The sequence below is a fragment of the Papio anubis genome, chromosome 12 (assembly GCF_008728515.1).
Source record: "Papio anubis isolate 15944 chromosome 12, Panubis1.0, whole genome shotgun sequence".
Taxonomy (NCBI): domain Eukaryota; kingdom Metazoa; phylum Chordata; class Mammalia; order Primates; family Cercopithecidae; genus Papio; species Papio anubis.
This window is the reverse complement of record NC_044987.1, coordinates 113,699,447-113,715,768: the sequence shown is the minus strand read 5'-3', so window position 1 is coordinate 113,715,768 and position 16,322 is coordinate 113,699,447. Positions and strand designations below refer to the sequence as shown.

At 53.7% G+C, this 16,322-nt stretch overlaps 1 protein-coding gene across 2 annotated transcripts; it reads left to right on the top strand.

The window, feature by feature from the left end:
* Nucleotides 1-27: 27 nt before the first annotated feature.
* Nucleotides 28-16,167, top strand: BAD (BCL2 associated agonist of cell death). Of its 2 annotated transcripts, none has more exons than XM_017948297.2 (4): nucleotides 28-133; nucleotides 832-1,026; nucleotides 14,650-14,840; nucleotides 15,662-16,167. In XM_017948297.2, exons 2-4 carry the CDS (start codon nucleotides 840-842, stop codon nucleotides 15,785-15,787), a joined length of 504 nt encoding a protein of 167 aa, XP_017803786.1. In that variant the 5' UTR covers nucleotides 28-133; nucleotides 832-839; the 3' UTR covers nucleotides 15,788-16,167. The 2 variants fall into 2 exon arrangements, with proteins under 2 accessions (XP_017803786.1, XP_017803785.1); XM_017948296.3 differs by lacking the exon at nucleotides 28-133 and adding an exon at nucleotides 449-565.
* The last annotated feature ends 155 nt before the right edge of the window (nucleotides 16,168-16,322 follow it).

Sequence of the window (16,322 nt, the reverse complement as noted above, 5' to 3'; positions counted from 1 at the left end):
GCCTGGGAGGAGGAGCGGGGAGCGGGACTTTCCGACCGGGCACCCAGTCCAGGCGGAGCGGTAACAATAGCAACAATAATCGCATCCGACGGCTGAGCTTCAGTTGTGGCTGTGCCAAGCGCCTTCGCCCGCAGTAATCACTCCCTTCACAAAGTTTTCACTGGCTCCTGGGGGAGCTGTCACTATCCCCACTTCACGGGGGGGAAACTAAGGTCCAGAGGGGCTGAAGGACTTGTTGGCAGAAGTGGGTCTCCAGGTTCCAAATGGGGACCCCAGAGAATCCCTCTCCTGCTCCCACACACGTCCAAGGTGTGAGGCAGCGAGGATGTGAGCACCAGGGCCGCAGGAGGGAGAAAAAAGGCTGCGGGCGAGTAGCCGTAGGTCCGGCGGGGGGGCGGGGCCGGGCCGGGTTGACCCCGCCTCTGGACCTACCCGAGTGACGTTCCGAGAGGTGATTGGGCCAGGTCGCTGACAGTTCCCGTTGCCCAAGCAACTAGGGCCGGGAGCCCGGGGTGCAGGAGGGAGGCGGCAGGCCCGGGTCAGGGGCCTCGAGATCGGGCTTGGGGTGAGACCTGTGCGCCGTCACCACGGGCGGGGCGGGGGCTGGGTAGGGGCCTGGGTCCACCAGGGTTCTGAGGGGAGATTGAGGCCCTGAGCCGACAGCATCAGCTCCCTGCCAGGCCAGACCCAGCAGACAAATGAGGGCCCGGGAGGCCTGGCGGGCCTGGGGGCCCTAGGGTGGGAGAGGGAGCCAAGGGTACCTGCCTCTGCCTTCCAGGGCCACCGTTGGCCCCAGCTGTGCCTTGACTACCTAACATCTTGTCCTCATAGCCCAGAGCATGTTCCAGATCCCAGAGTTTGAGCCTAGTGAGCAGGAAGACTCCAGCTCTGCAGAGAGGGGCCTGGGCCCCAGCCCCGCGGGGGACAAGCCCTCAGACTCCGGCAAGCATCATCGCCAGGCCCCAGGCCTCCTGTGGGACGCCAGTCACCAGCAGGAGCAGCCAACCAGCAGCAGCCATCATGGAGGTGAGTACCCCACCACCTCCACCTGCCGGGTCACCTCACCCCCAGCCCACTGGCTCCCTGCATCCCAGTTGTATCCACGGGCACTGAAGGCTTTGGGTCGGTCCCTAACCTCTCAGAGCCTCAGTTTCCTCTTTTGTAAAACAGAGCAATTAATAACCACCATTGTAGAACTATTGAGTTAATTAGCAGGAACATATAGGATGCACTTGATTACAGAGCTGGTGCACATTAAAGCTAAAAAATGGTAGCTGCCAGGCATGACGGATCACACCTGTAATCCCAGCACTTTGGAAGGCCAAGGCAGGAGGATCGCTTGAGCCCAGAAGTTCAAAGCCAGCCTGGGTGACTTAGGGAGACTCCATCTCTTAAAATATATATATATATATATATATATGGCAGCTATTAGTGTGGGGCCAGGACAGAAATTAGTGACAGGCAGGCAGGCAGTGATCCGAAAAGGAAAAGGGGCCTACCTAAGGCCATACCTGCCTGGCATTTCTTTCCTGAGAAGGTGGGGGCTGGAAGACTCCTTGGTGCCCTGCCCCAGGCTCCATGCTTTCCCTGGGACTGGGCCTTCCAGCTCCCAGATGTGTTCTTTCTTGCCCCGAGGCTTGCACCCACAGCAGGCCTGTCCTGGCACAAAGGCCAGGGGCAGGTGACCTCAAGGGGCAGACGGTCCTCCCAGACAGCAGGGCTGTGTGGGGTGGGAAGCACAGGCTCCAAGATGGAAGGATAGACACTGGGGTTCAGTGTCCATTTCTCAGTAGGCTCCACCACCCCTGTGCCCAGCACTGGCCTTGGCACCTGGAACAACAACATATATCTTCTGAACACAAAAACCAGGTCAAGCCAGGTGGGGTGGCCCATGTCTGTAGTCCCAGCAACTCAGGAGGCTGGCTTGAGCCCAGGAATTCAAGACCAACCTGGGCAACATAGCCAGACCCCATCTCTAAAAATAGAAAACTAGGTCATGTCACTCTGGCACTGAAGCTTAAACAACCTCCTTCCCATTTTCAGGATTAAGAAGGCTTAAGAGGCCTCCTTCCCCTCCCTCTCTTACGCACAAACACACACACTCGATTCTCTCAGATTGGATCCCATAGCTTGCTTTCTTTTTTTGTTGTTGTTGTTTTGTTTGTTTTGAGACAGGGTCTCGCTCTATCACCTAGGAGGGAGTACAGAGGTGTGGAGTACAGAGGTGTGATCTCAGCTCACTGCAGCCTAGAACTTCTGGGCTTAAGCGATCCTCCCACCTTACCCTCCCAAGTAACTGGGAATACAGGTGTGTGGACTACACCTAGTTAATTTATTTTTAACTTTTTCTTTTTTTTTTTTTTTTTTTTTTGAGACAGAGTCTCACTCTGCCACCCAGGCTGGAGTGCAGTGGTGCAATCTCAGCTCACTGCAACTTCCGCCTCCTGGGTTCCAGCAATTCTCCTGCCTCAGTCTTTCAGGTAGCTGGGACTACAGGCATGTGTCACCATGCCCGGCTAATTTTTTGTATTTTTAGTAGACATAGGGTTTCACCATGTTAGCCAGGGTGGTCTCTATCTCCTGACCTTGTGATCCGCCCGCCTCGGCCTCCCAAGGTGTTGGAATTACAGGCGTGAGCCACCACGCCCGACATTTTTCATGTTTTCATTAGAGACGAGGGCAGGGGCGGGTCTCCTTTTGTTGCCCAGGCAGGTCTCAAACTCCTGGGCTCAAACAATCCTCCTGCCTCAGCCTCCAGAACAGCTGGGACCACAGGTACATGCTGCCACACCAGCTCATTTTTTATTTTTTGTAGAGGTGGGGTCTTGCTTTGTTGCCCAGCCTGGTCTCGAATTCCTGGGCCCAAGCGATCCTCTCATCTTGGCCTCCCAGAGTGTTGGGATTACTGGCGTGAGCCACCATGCTCGGCCTCCACAGCTTTCTTTAACTTCCTGAGCTTGCACTTGGCTGTTTTTCTGCTCACAAACTCCCCCTGCTTTCTGCCCCCCGCCACACACACTCAGCATTGACTCGTGTCTCAGAGTGAGTGTTCACCATGTGACACAGGTTGTTCCAGTTGCTAGGGGGACCTCGGTGAACCCAAGCATCAGGAATCCTTGCCCTCGTGGAGCTTACATTCTAGTGACGTGGTGGGTCCATAAGCAGACAAGCACAAAAGTGCATCCTATCATGGATGAGAAGATTTGTATGGGGGCAGCATGTAAGAGTTAAGAGAAGCTGGAGGCCGGGCGCGGTGGCTCAAGCCTGTAATCCCAGCACTTTGGGAGGCCGAGACGGGTGGATCACGAGGTCAGGAGATCGAGACCATCCTGGCTAACATGGTGAAACCCCGTCTCTACTAAGAAATACAAAAAACTAGCTGGGCGAGGTGGCGGGCGCCTGTAGTCCCAGCTACTCGGGAGGCTGAGGCCGGAGAATGGCGTGAACCCGGGAGGCGGAGCTTGCAGTGAGCTGAGATCCGGCCACTGCACTCCAGCCTGGGCGACAGAGCGAGACTCCGTCTCAAAAAAAAAAAAAAAAAAAAAAAAAAAAAAAAAAAGAGAAGCTGGGCGCGGAGGCTTACACCTGTAATTTCAACACTTTGGGAGGCTGAGGCGAGCGGATCACAAGGTCAAGACATGGAGACCAGCCTGGCCAACATGGTGAAACCCCATCTCTACTAAAAATACAAAAATTAGCCAAGCATGGTGGCACGCACCTATAGTCCCAGCTACTCAGGAGGCTGAGGCAGGAGAATCACTTGAACCCGGGAGGCGGAGGTTGCAATAAGCCAAGATCGCACCACTGCATTCTAGCCTGGCAACAGAGTGAGACTCCGTCTCAAAAAAAAAAAAAAAAAAAGAGAGAAAGAGTTAAGAGAATCCAGAGTCGGCCGGGCGCGGTGGCTCAAGCCTGTAATCCCAGCACTTTGGGAGGCCGAGACGGGCGGATCACGAGGTCAGGAGATCGAGACCATCCTGGCTAACACGGTGAAACCCCGTCTCTACTAAAATACAAAAACTAGCCGGGCTGTGGCGTGGCCTGTAGTCCCAACTACCGGGAGGCTGAGACAGGAGAATGATGGAACCCGGAGGCGGAGCTTGCAGTGAGCTGAGATCCGCCACTGCACTCCAGCCTGGGCAGCAGAGAGAGCTTGGTGACTCTGGGTTCAAAAAAAAAAAAAAAAAAAAAAAAAAAAAAAGAGACTCCAGAGTCACGGGGCTGGGGGAGTGATGGTAGCAGAGGTGGTCAGCACTCACTTGGTGAGAAGCACCACTGGAACCAAGGCCACAGGGAGGATGGGAAGAGAGTTCCAGGCAGAGGGAAGGGCAGGTGCTAAGGCCCTGAGGGCAACACCTGCTCCCAGCTAGGGTGGGCCTAGGGGAGGGGGTTAGGAAAGGGTCTTTGGAGACCTAAAGTTGGAGGTCATTGTAAGGACTCTGACTTTGCCTTTGGGTGAAAACCTGGAAAGGCTTTGAACAGAGGCAGCATGGTCAGATTTAGACATTCAGAAAGTCACCAGGGAGGTGGTGAGAAGTAGCTGGCCTCTGGATTTATTTTTAAAGCAGAACTGGCAGGATCTGCTGATGGACTGGATGAACCCAGGAGGTGGAGGTTGCAGTGAGCTGAAATTGTGCCACTGCACTCCAGCCTGGGTGACAGAGCAAGATTCCATCTCAAAAAACAAAAAATAAATAAAAATAAAATAAATTATTATTAATTTTAGAGATAAGGTCTTGCTATGTTGGCCAGGCTGGTCTTGAACTCCTGGCCCCAAGTGATCTTGGCCTCCCAAAGTGCTGGGATTACAGGCATGAGCCACAGAGCCCAGCCAACACCAAGGAATCTGGCTTGAGCATCCAGTAAGATGAAGTTGCGTTTAATAGAGAAGAAACACTGAAGGGTGGGGAAGGATCTGGAAGCCACCCTAGAGGGTGGGCTAGAGGTGGCTTTTTTTTTTTTTTTTGGAATGGAGTCTTGCTGGGATTACAGGCATGTGCCACCATGCCCAGCTAATTTTTGTATTTTTAGTAGAGACAGGGTTTCACCATGTTGACCAGGCTGGTCTCGAACTCCTGACCTCGTGATCCACCTGCCTCGGCCTCCCAAAGTGCTGGGATTACAGGCATGAGCCACCACGCCCGGCCACTAGAGGTGGATTTTAAGCATCTGGTGGGATTTTTAGCAGGGTGCTAGTGGGAGCTGGCTGGGAGTTGGAGTCAATCAGAGTCGTGCTTGTCTCAGCCCAGTTAGGGGTAGGGGCTTCAAGTGTGTGCAAAGGAAGGAAGGGTAGGTGTGGGGTCCAAGCTGGCTGAGCTTCAGGGAAAGTAGCAAGCCCTGGGAAGCCGCAGCATGGTTGGAGTTGGGGTCCCAGGGGTATGATCCACACAGGTCGGGTCAGCTGGTGGGAAGCTTGGGATGGAGTTATTTGATGGTGACAAGGCCTAGGTTATGTCCCTGGGAATGAGTCTGAGGGGAGAGTGGGACAAGATCATGATAGAAGGAGTAGCAAGGTACAGAAAGGAGATGGGGTGCTGGTGGAGTGGCAGAGGACAGGAGTAACATTCTGCACTGGCCATGGACTTGACCCAGGAGCAGGGCATGGGAGGGGCCTGCGAGGTAATAAGGAGCAAAGCGGGCGACACCTCCCCCCACCCCCAGCTGCAGACCCGAAGGAAAGAGGGCTGCGGGAGAAGACAGCTGCTAGGTGAGGACAGAGCTGGATTTCTGAACCTTTTGATGTAGTTTTCAGTGTCTCCAAAGCAAGTGATTTCCCAAAAGAGATCAGCAAGTGCCAGTGCCCTTCCAGAGCCACGGGGCGTCTGCCCCTCTACCTGCGCAGAGCAGCTCACACTTGGTTCGGTCACTCTTCACAGCCCCTGCCACCAGGCCCCTGCTGGAGGCTAAGGTGCCCCAGGGCAGGGACCGCAGCCACCTTGTGCTGTGACAGCCCACACAGCCCAGTGTCTGAAACAGGTGTGTACAGTGGAGAGGCAGAGAGAAGCAGCCCAGTGCTAGCCCCTGGGCCAGACTGCAGGTTCAAATGTGGCTCTGCCCTTCCTAGCAGGTTGAGCTTGAGCAGGTTAATGAACTCCATCTACCTGAGTTTCCTCATCTGTAAGCGGGAATAGAACTAGTCCAACCTCGCAGGGGTATAGCAAGGACCTGATGAGTTAATACAGGAAAAGTGCTTGGAAACAGTGCCTGGCACAGAGGAGGGGCTAAGTGTTTGCTGCTCTTATTATTAGTACTGACATTGTTATTACTTTATGTATATATTTTTATTATATATGTATTTATATATATGTAAATATATATATAATTTTTTTTCCCCAAGATGGAGTCTCGCTCTGTTGCCCAGGCTGGAGTGCAGTGGTGCAATCTCGCCTCGCAGCAACTTCTACCTTCCAGGTTCAGGTGATTTTCTTTTTTTTTTTTTTTTTTTTTTTTTTTTGAGACAGAGTCTCGCTGTGTCTCCCAGACTGGAGTGCAGTGGCACGATCTCAGCTCACTGCAAGCTCCACCTCCCGGGTTCACGCCATTCTCCTGCCTCAGCCTCCCCAGTAGCTGGGACTACAGACGCCCGCCACCACGCCCGGTTAATTTTTTGTGTTTTTAGTAGAGACGGGGTTTCACCGTGTTAGCCAGGATGGTCTCGATCTCCTGACCTCGTGATCCACCCACCTCGGCCTCCCAAAGTGCTGGGATTACAGGCGTGAGCCACCACGTCCGGCCGGTTCAGGTGATTTTCTTGCCTCAGCCTCCCGAGTAGCTGAGACTACAGGCGCACACCACCACACCCAGCTAATTTTTTTGTGTATTTTATTAGAGATGAGGTTTTGCCACCTTGGCCAGGCTGGTGTCTCACTCTTGACCTCAACTGATCCTCCTGCCTTGGCCTCCCAAAGTGCTAGCCACCACACCCAGTCAGTAATTTTTTTTTTTTTTTTTTTTTTGAGACTGAGTTGAGCTCTGTTGCCCAGGCTGGAGAGTGCAGTGACATAATCTCGGCTCACTGCAGCCTCCGCCTCCTGGGTTCAAGCAATTCTCCTGCCTCAGCCTCCCGAGTAGCTGGGATTACAGGCGCCCGCCACCACGCCTGGCTAATTTTTTGTATTTTTTTTAGTACAGACGGGGTTTCACCGTGTTAGCCAGGATGGTCTCGATCTCCTGACCTCGTGATCCACCCGCCTCGGCCTCCCAAAGTGCTGGAATTACAGGCATGAGCCATCGCGCCTGGCCCAGTATTTTATATATTTATAAAGCCTTGAATTTCTGGGCTCCAGCCATCCTCCCACCTCAGCTTCCTAAGTAGCTGGGACTACAGGTGCATGCCACAATGCCTGGCTAATTTTTTATTTTAATTTTCATAGAAACAAGGGTCTTTCTATGTTGCTCAGGCTGGTCTCAAACTCCTGGCCTCAAGCAGTCCTTTTGCCTTGGCCTCCCAAAGTGTTGGGATTACAGGCATGAGCCACCACATTGGGCCTACATTTTAAAATTGTGGACAAAAATCCAAAGAACTATATTTTGTAACGTGAACATTCTATGAAATTCAAATTTCCAGGTCCCTAAAGAAAGTGTTAGTGGAACACAGCAAGGTGCAGTGTATTCATTTACACATTGATTATGGTTTCCTTTCAGCTCTGGCCACAAAGCTGAGTGGTTGTCACAGAGACCATGTGGCCCACTGAACCCCCTTTATAGAAAACATTTCCAGCTAACGGGAAAAGGGAAAAGAAAGTGAACAAACATTTACCAGCCGGCCTTAGTAGCTCATGCCTGTAATCCCAGCACTTCAGGAGGCCGAGGCAGGAGGATCACTTGAGCTCAGGAGTTCAAGACCAGCCTGGGAAAGATGGCAAGACCCTGTCTCTAAAAATTTTTTTAAATTAAAAAATTAGCTGGGCATGGTGGTGCCTGTAGTCCAAGCTACTCGGGAGGCTGAGGTGGGAAGATTAATTGAGCTTAGGATTTTGAGGCTGCAGTGAGCTGAGATCGTGCCACTGCACTCCAGACTGGGTGACAGAGACCCTGTCACTGTTTTTTTTTTTTTGAGATGGAGTCTCGCGCTGTCGCCCAGGCTGGAGTGCAGTGGCCGGATCTCAGCTCACTGCAAGCTCCGCCTCCTGGGTTCACGCCATTCTCCGGCCTCAGCCTCCCGAGTAGCTGGGACTACAGGAGCTGCCACCTCGCCCGGCTATTTTTTATATTTCTTAGTAGAGACGGTGTTTCACCGTGTTAGCCAGGATGGTCTCGATCTCCTGACCTCGTGATCCGCCCATCTCGGCCTCCCAAAGTGCTGGGATTACAGGCTTGAGCCACCGCGCCCGGCCTGTCACTGTTTTTTAAAAAGAAAAAGGAAACATTTGCCAACTTTAGAGTGCTTTCTGATTTTACCAGCTCTGAGCAAGACTGGGGATTGTTCTTTGCAGGCCTGAAGGGGCTTCTGTCCTGGAAGGCTAACGTCAAGGCCGAAGCCTGCAGGTGCCAGAGGCTGACAGGCTGCAAGTGTCTTCCCAGGGTGGGGTGGCAGCACTGGCCACCGTGACGTCAGCCTCCCCCGGCAGCAGATTGTGTGTGGTCGGTATGTGGTTGGGGCAGGATCCAAACCCAGCCCTGCCTGATGGCAGAGCTTGACTGCTCCAAATGGTCTAGAACACCACTGTTTTAATTAAGTGTGCAATTCAGTGTGCAAGAGTGTTGTAATTAAGTGTGCCCCTGTTTCCTCATCTGTAAAACAGGGAGAGCTTGGTATTCTCCTTCTTGGGAATCTGAGGACTCTGAAAATCCCAGTGCAAGGATGCTCGCGGAAGCATCAGCACCGATGTCTGCCCCAGCCACTGACTCAGAAGCCCAACACGCAGAGAATGTAAAGCTGAAGGTGCCATGCTGGGGCCTGGGGCACTTCTAGCCACAGCCACCATCCCCCGCTTCCACACCCCAGCCCCGGGCCAGGCTCTAGACGGATGGCAAGAGTAGGCAGGCCTGGGCACCCACCCACGCTTGCACCCAAGGAGGAGCCACACCCCCTTCCTTCCCCAGAGGAGGGAGAGGCTGGCCCAGGCCCTGCCCCAGCCCTCCCCTTCCCCCAGGGAATTCACAGGGTTTTTTTCCCATAAATAGGACACTTTTTAAAAATTCAGTTTAGGGCTGGGCATGGTGGCTCAGGCCTGTAATCCCAGCACTTTGGGGGGCCGAGGCACATGAATCACCTGAGGTCAGGAGTTCAAGACCAGCCCCACCAACACGGTGAAACCCCGTCTCTACTAAAAATACAAAAATTACCCAGGCATGGTAGCAGGCGCCTGTAATCCCAGCTACTCAGGAGGCTGAGGCAGGAGAATCATTTGAACCCGGTGAGCAGGGGTTGCAGTGAGCCAAGATCACATCACTGCACTCTAGCCTGGGTGACAAAGCAAGATTCCCTCTAAAGAGAAAATACATACATATATATATACACACACACACACACAAATATATACACACACATATATATACACACACAAATATATATATATTTGTACTTACATGTATATAATTCAATTTACACAAATGAGTGTCATCTTGATAACAACTGGCTTGGCGTTGCTAAGTCCACGAATTTGGTGAGAAACTCCCACCCCATAGGACAGGCTCCTGGCAGAACTGGTGCCAGCAGAACGCCCAAGGGAGCCTTCCCCAGCCTAGGCCTCCAAGGCAGCCCACGGTACAGCTGAGAGGAGCCTGGGGCATGACAGCCAAGCACACAGCCCCTGAAGCCACATTGGTTGGGTTGGGATCCCAGCTCTGCTACCTACTAGCTCTGTGACCTTGGGCAAGTTACTTAGGCTCTCTGCCTTAGTTTCTCCCTCTGTAAAGTGGCAACCATGAGGAAGCTCCCTGATAGGGTGTGGCGAGGATCAAATGAATGAATACACAGGGAGGGCTTCCGACCATCCACCGTACCTGGCCAGTGTCTGCTGCTTGTTCTGATCCCTGGGCAAAGGGCGGTGCCCAGGCCAAGTGCCTGGGTGCAAGTCACTCACCTTCCACCTGTGGGGCCTTGTGTCCGGCAAGCGCAGTGGTCCTGTGGCCCCACTCAGAGCTAGTGGAGGAGAACAGCTGCTGTTTCCTTCGTATTTAGGTGGCTAAGCAGGCTGTCCCAGTCACATGGCCTCAGGCAAGTTCCTAACCTCTGCCTCTGTTTCCTCATCTATACAATGGGGAGAGCTGGGTATTCCCCTCGCTGGGACTCTCAGAGCCCTCAGGCTGTGAGGGGCAGGTAGGGGCTCTCCTGCTCTCATTTGTTGTCACGGTGGTCCTGGCAGATAGGGAACTGCCTCCATTTCACAGAAGACACTGGGGCCCCAAAGGGTTGGAGAATGGGCCAAGGTCAGAGCAGGAATTTGACCAGGGCCCAGCCCACCTAGCTGACCCCTGCTCCACATCCACCACCCCACAGAACTGGAAATTACTCTGCGGACAGGCCTGTTCCGTCAGTGTCCCTTCTGTTCCTGGCTCTCCTGCCCCTATCCAAAATCCTTCAGCCTTCCAAAGTGCTGAGATTACAGGCATGAGCCGCCACATCCAGCTCTCATCTGTCATCTTTACTCCTGACCTAGTCTGCCTCTCCCTACTGCCACCTCACTCCTCTGGGGTCTTAAGGAATCCCCACCTGACCTGGGGGCAGCTCCGGGCTTTGGTGGTGCTCAGAATGGCCAGGCACTCTGATCGCACCTTACCTTACCCTAGGCCTTTCCGGATTCCATCCTCTTGTTCCCTTCCTTGCTTTTTTTGTTGTTGTTGTTGAAACAAAGTCTCACTGTGACTCCCAGGCTGGAATGCAATGGCGAGATCTCAGCTCACTGCAACCTCTGCCTCCCAGGTTCAAGCGATTCTTGTGCCTCAACCTCCCTAGTAGCTGGGAATATAGGCCCACGCCACCATGCCTGGCTAATTTCTTTTTTTCTTTTTTTTTTTTGAAACAGAGTCTTGCTCTACCACCCAGGCTGGAATGCAGTGGTACAATCTCAGCTCACTGCAACCTCTGCCTCCCAGGTTCAAGTGATTCTCCTGCCTCAGCCTCCTAAGTAGCTGAGATTACAGGCTCGCGCCACCACACCCGGCTTATTTTTGTATTTTTAATAGAGACGGGGTTTCACCATGTTGGTCAGGCTGGTCTTGAACTCCTGACCTCGTGATCCACCTGCCTCAGGCTCCCAAAGTGCTGGGATTACAGGCGTGAGCCACCACGCCCGGCCTTTTTTTTTTTTTTTTTTGTATTTTTAGTAGAGATGGGGTTTTACCATGTTGGTCAGGCTGATCTCGAACTCCTGGCCTCAAGTGATCCACCTGCCTCAGCCTCCCAAACTGTTGGGATTACTGGCGTGAGCCACTACGCCCACTTGCTTGCTTTCTTTTTCTTTTTCTTTTTCTTTTTTGGCGATGGAGTTTCACTCTTGTTGCCCAGGCTGGAGTGCAGTGGCTCGATCTCGGATCACTGCAAGCTCCGCCTCCCGAGTTCACACTATTCTCCTGCCTCGGCCTCCCAAGTAGCTGGGACTACAGGCGCCCGCCACCAAGCCCAGCTAATTGTTTTGTTTGTTTGTTTTTTGTTTTTTGTTTTTGAGACGGAGTTGCACTCTTGTTGCCCAGGCTGGAGTGCAATGGCACGATCTCGGCTCACCGCAACCTCCGCCTCCCAGGTTCAAGCGATTCTCCTGCCTCAGCCTCCCTAGTAGCTGGGATTATAGTCATGTGCCACCACGCCCAGCCAATTTTGTATTTTTAGTAAAGACAGGGTTTCTCCATGTTGGTTAGGCTGGTCTCGAACTCCCGACCTCAGGTGATCCACCCACCTCAGCCTCCCAAAGTGCTGGGATTACAGGCGTGAACCACCGTACCCGGCCAATTTTTTTGTATTTTTAGTAGAGATGGGGTTTTGCCGTGTTAGCTAGGATGGTCTCGATCTCCTGACCTTGTGATACACCCGCCTCGGCCTCCCAAAGTGCTGGGATTAAACACGTGAGCCACTGCGCCCAGCCGCCTACCTGCTTTCTTAGTCATGTGTCTCATTTATGTGTCCTAGCTGGGACCCCTGGAGGCCCTGCACTGGCCCACAGGCCTTGCCTCAGGTCCTCTGAGGGGAGAAGAGACATTCTGATGGTTATCCCCCGCTTTCAGTTCCTGGCCTGTAATTTACCATCTCCAAAGAGCTCCCTGACAGACATACTTTTCCATAAACACCAAGTATGTTCCCTACCTGCCTCTATTTTTTTTTTTTTTTTTTGAGACGGGTGCAGTGGCGTGATCTCGGCTCACTGTAACCTCTGCTGCCCAGGTTCAAGCGATTCTTCTGCCTCAGCCTCCCGAGTAGCTGGGATTACAGGCACCTGCCACCCCGCCTGGCTAATTTTTTTGTATCTTTAGTAGAGATGGGGTATACCATCTTGGTCAGGCTGGTCTTGAACTCCTGACCTCGTGATCCCCCCACCTCGGTCTCCCAAAGTGTTGGGATTACAGGCGTGAGCCGCCGCGCCCAGCCCCCCACCTGCTTCTCACTCTATCATTGTGCTCTGAGTGTTTGCTCCAGGGCGTGGTTCCAAGTCTTTATCAGTCTGGGTAGAAGAGTGGAGTTGGCAGCAGTCGGGAGATGGCATGGAGCACAGTTCAAACACAGTTCAAACAGTAGGCGGGCCTCTGAATAATAACCCATAGTGTATTTGCGGCCTGCAAAGCACTTTCTTTTTTCTTTTGTCATTATTATTATTATTATTATTAGAGACAGAGTCTCGCTTTGCCGCCCAGGCTGGAGTGCAATGGCACAATCTCGGCTCACTGCAACCTCCACCTGCTGGGTTCAAGCGATTCTCCTGCTTCAGCCTCCTGTGGAGCTGGGACTACAGGCGTGAACCACCACACCTAATTTTTGTATTTTTAGTAGAGACAAGATTTCACCAGTTTGAGGCCAGGATGGTCTCGAACTCCTGACCTCAGGTGATCCACCTGCCTTGGCCTCCCAAAGTGCTCGGATTACTGGCATGAGCCACTGCCCGTCTGGCCTTCTTTTATTATTATTATTTATTTATTTATTTATTTATTTTGAGACAGAGTCTCGCTCTGTCGCCCAGGCTGGAGTGCAGTGGCGTGATCTCCGCTCACTGCAAGCTCCACCTCCAGGGTTCACGCCATTCTCCTGCCTCAGCCTCCCGCATAGCTGGGACTACAGGCACCCACCACTATGCTCGGCTAATTTTTTGTTTTGTTTTGTTTTTTTATTTTTAGTAGAGAACGGGGTTTCACCATGTTAACCAGGGTGGTTTTGATCTGACCTTGTGATCCGCCCGCCTCGACCTCCCAAAGTGCTGGGATTACAGGCGTGAGCCACCGCACCCGGCCTATAATTTTTTTAAATTAGTAGAGATGGGGTTTTGCGATGTTGCCTAGGCTGGTCTCAAACTCCTGAACTCAAGTAATCTGCCTGCCTCGGCCTCCCAAAGTGCTGGGATTACAGGTGTGAGGAATCACACCCAGCCACAAAGCACTTTCACATTTTTTTATTTTATGTGACCTTTACACAATCACTGGGAGTCAGGGCTAGGATTATCCCCTCATAAAGGTGAGGACACAGGCTCAGAGAGTCAAAGGCTGAATAGACAAGGGGAGAGACACAGAGCTCCACTGATAATCACTGGACTCTGGATTCCACCAAGCCTTTGGAACCTTCCAGCCTCAGGCCTCCACAGCTTCACAGAAACTGGGCAAGTCTTAACTCTCTAAGCTTCTGTCTTCTCACCTAAGCATGTTTAGTACTCACCTCCTAGGGTGGTTAGGAGGATAATGAGGGAATGTCTTGGCCTACACATAAGTGCACCATCAATGGTACCTAAAAACGTCAACAGTTCCAGACACTGTCTCCAAAGAAGGCTCTGGGGGGGATGCAGACATGTAGCGGACAGGTTCTTGTTCTCCAGGGGCTTTGCAGGTCCCTTGCAGAGGCAGCGTTCAATCCTGCCAGCTGTGGCAGGACACTTTCCTGTCCAAGGGATTGGCTTCCGCTGATGTAGAATAGACGCTATGAAATAGCTACCAACCCAGGGCTTGCCACGAAGCCCCATGAAGGTTTTGCTCTAATAATATGCCTTTCTTTTTTTTTTTTTTCTTCTGAGACGGATTCTTACTCTGTCACCCAGGCTGGAGTGCAGTGGCACGATCTCAGCTCACTGCAACCTCTGCCTCCCGGGCTCAAGCGATTCTCCTGCCTCAGCCTCCCAAGTAGCTGAGACTACAGGCGTGCGCCACTATGCCCAGCTAATTTTTGTGTTTTGAGTAGAGATGGGGTTTCACCATGTTGGCCGGATGGTCTCGATCCCCGGACCTCGTGATGTAACTAGTATTTCTTATGCCCTTATTTTGTGCCGGGCACAGGGCCTCACCCATTATTGGCACTCAGTAAGGATTCGTGGGATTAATGAAAAGTTAACCTGAATCTTCAACAAAGGCCCTAGAGCTTCCCTGGAAGGGACTGGGGCTCCGAGAGGTGGACTGTGATGCGCCCCTGGAAGACCTACGAGTGGGCCTGCAGAGCTGATGGGGAGGGTTCAGGCAGGGCCAGGGACTTAGAGGAGCTGAGATTAACGTCGCCCCCTACCCACTGACCCTCTCCAGGCGCTGGGGCTGTGGAGACGCGGAGTCGCCACAGCTCCTACCCCGCGGGGACGGAGGAGGACGAAGGGATGGAGGAGGAGCCCAGCCCCTTTCGGGGCCGCTCGCGCTCCGCGCCCCCCAACCTCTGGGCAGCACAGCGTTATGGCCGCGAGCTCCGGAGGATGAGTGACGAGTTTGTGGACTCCTTTAAGGTGAGCGCCGGTCCCCCGCGTGCCAGGACCTGCAGTCCCAGGCCGCCCCGCGCCGGTTTGTCCCTTCCTAGTCCCAAGGCACGTCCGGATCTGATGTCCCACGATCCCTCCCCAACGCCGTCCTGCCCCTTCCTAGCTCCATAGCATTATGGGATTTGTAGTCACAAGACCTCCCCCTAACCCCCCCGCCCCGCCAGCTCTTCCCTTCCAAGTCCCAGAATTTCCCCCTCCTGGTGGTTGGATGTGGGGGTGTGTGTGTCACAGGGCATGCTGGGACGTGTAGTCTAGCTCCCACTCCAGGCCAAAGCTCTTGGATTCCCCGAATTCTTGGAAGACTAGGCATGCTGGTATTTGTGCTCCTTGCTGGCACCTGTGCGCTCTGTCGCCCAGGCTGGAGTGCAGTGGTGCGATGACGCCTCATCGCATCCTGGAACTCCTGGCCTCAAAGGATCCTCCCGCCTCAACCTCCCAAAGTGCTGGGATTACAGGCGCTCACCACCACTCCCAGCCTTGATTCTTGAATTGCGGTCCCATCTTCTGGGTGCTAGGTCTCCAGCTCTGGCCTTTCCATTTAGGGCCCTAGGCATCCTCTCTTCCCGTCCCCGGCACGGAATTCCTGGGATCTAACCAGTTCCCATTCCTGGGGGCCCATGCGTCCTCCCGAGCGTCCCTGACCACCCGGCGTGGAGCCTCCTGGGAGTTGTGGCCTTCATTATCTCCCCCCGATCTCACTTAGAGGAAGGCTCACGGAAGTGGAGAGCCTGGCACCAGCTGCCATGGTAATCTAACTCATGTAACCCTTTTCTCCCACAACCCGGAAGGGACTTCCTCGCCCGAAGAGCGCGGGCACAGCGACGCAGATGCGGCAAAGCTCCAGCTGGACGCGAGTCTTCCAGTCCTGGTGGGATCGGAACTTGGGCAGGGGAAGCTCCGCCCCCTCCCAGTGACCTTCGCTCCACGCCCCGAAACTCCACCCGCTCTCACTGTCCTGGTCGGCCATCTTGGATATGGGCGGAAGTGCTTCCCTCAGGCCTTATGCAAAAGAGGATCCGTGCTCCCTCTTTCGGTGGGAGGGCTGACCCAGATTCCCTTCCGGTGCATGTGAAGCCGCAGAAGGCTTGGTCCCATCGGAAGTTTTGGGTTTTCCGCCCATAGCCGCCAGAAGTGGCTCGTGGCCCCGCCCTCCGGCTCCGGGCTACCCTCCAAGTGCCTGCGCCAAGTCGTGAACCAGGCTTAACCGTTGCGTCACCCGGACCCGAGTCCCCGCGATGTCCCGCGGGCCGCGCTCACTACTAAATGTTAATAAAGCCCGCGTCTGTGCCGCCGAGCCTTTTCTGTGCGTCGACTGGGGCTCCGCAGGCCGGGTAGTGCTCTCACGGATACTTTCAAAAGAGGCCGCTGTCTTACGAGGGATATAGGCTTTGCCTGACATCCGCGACAGAGACGGAAGGGGTCGCGGCGGCTCGCGGGCCAGGGCTGTGA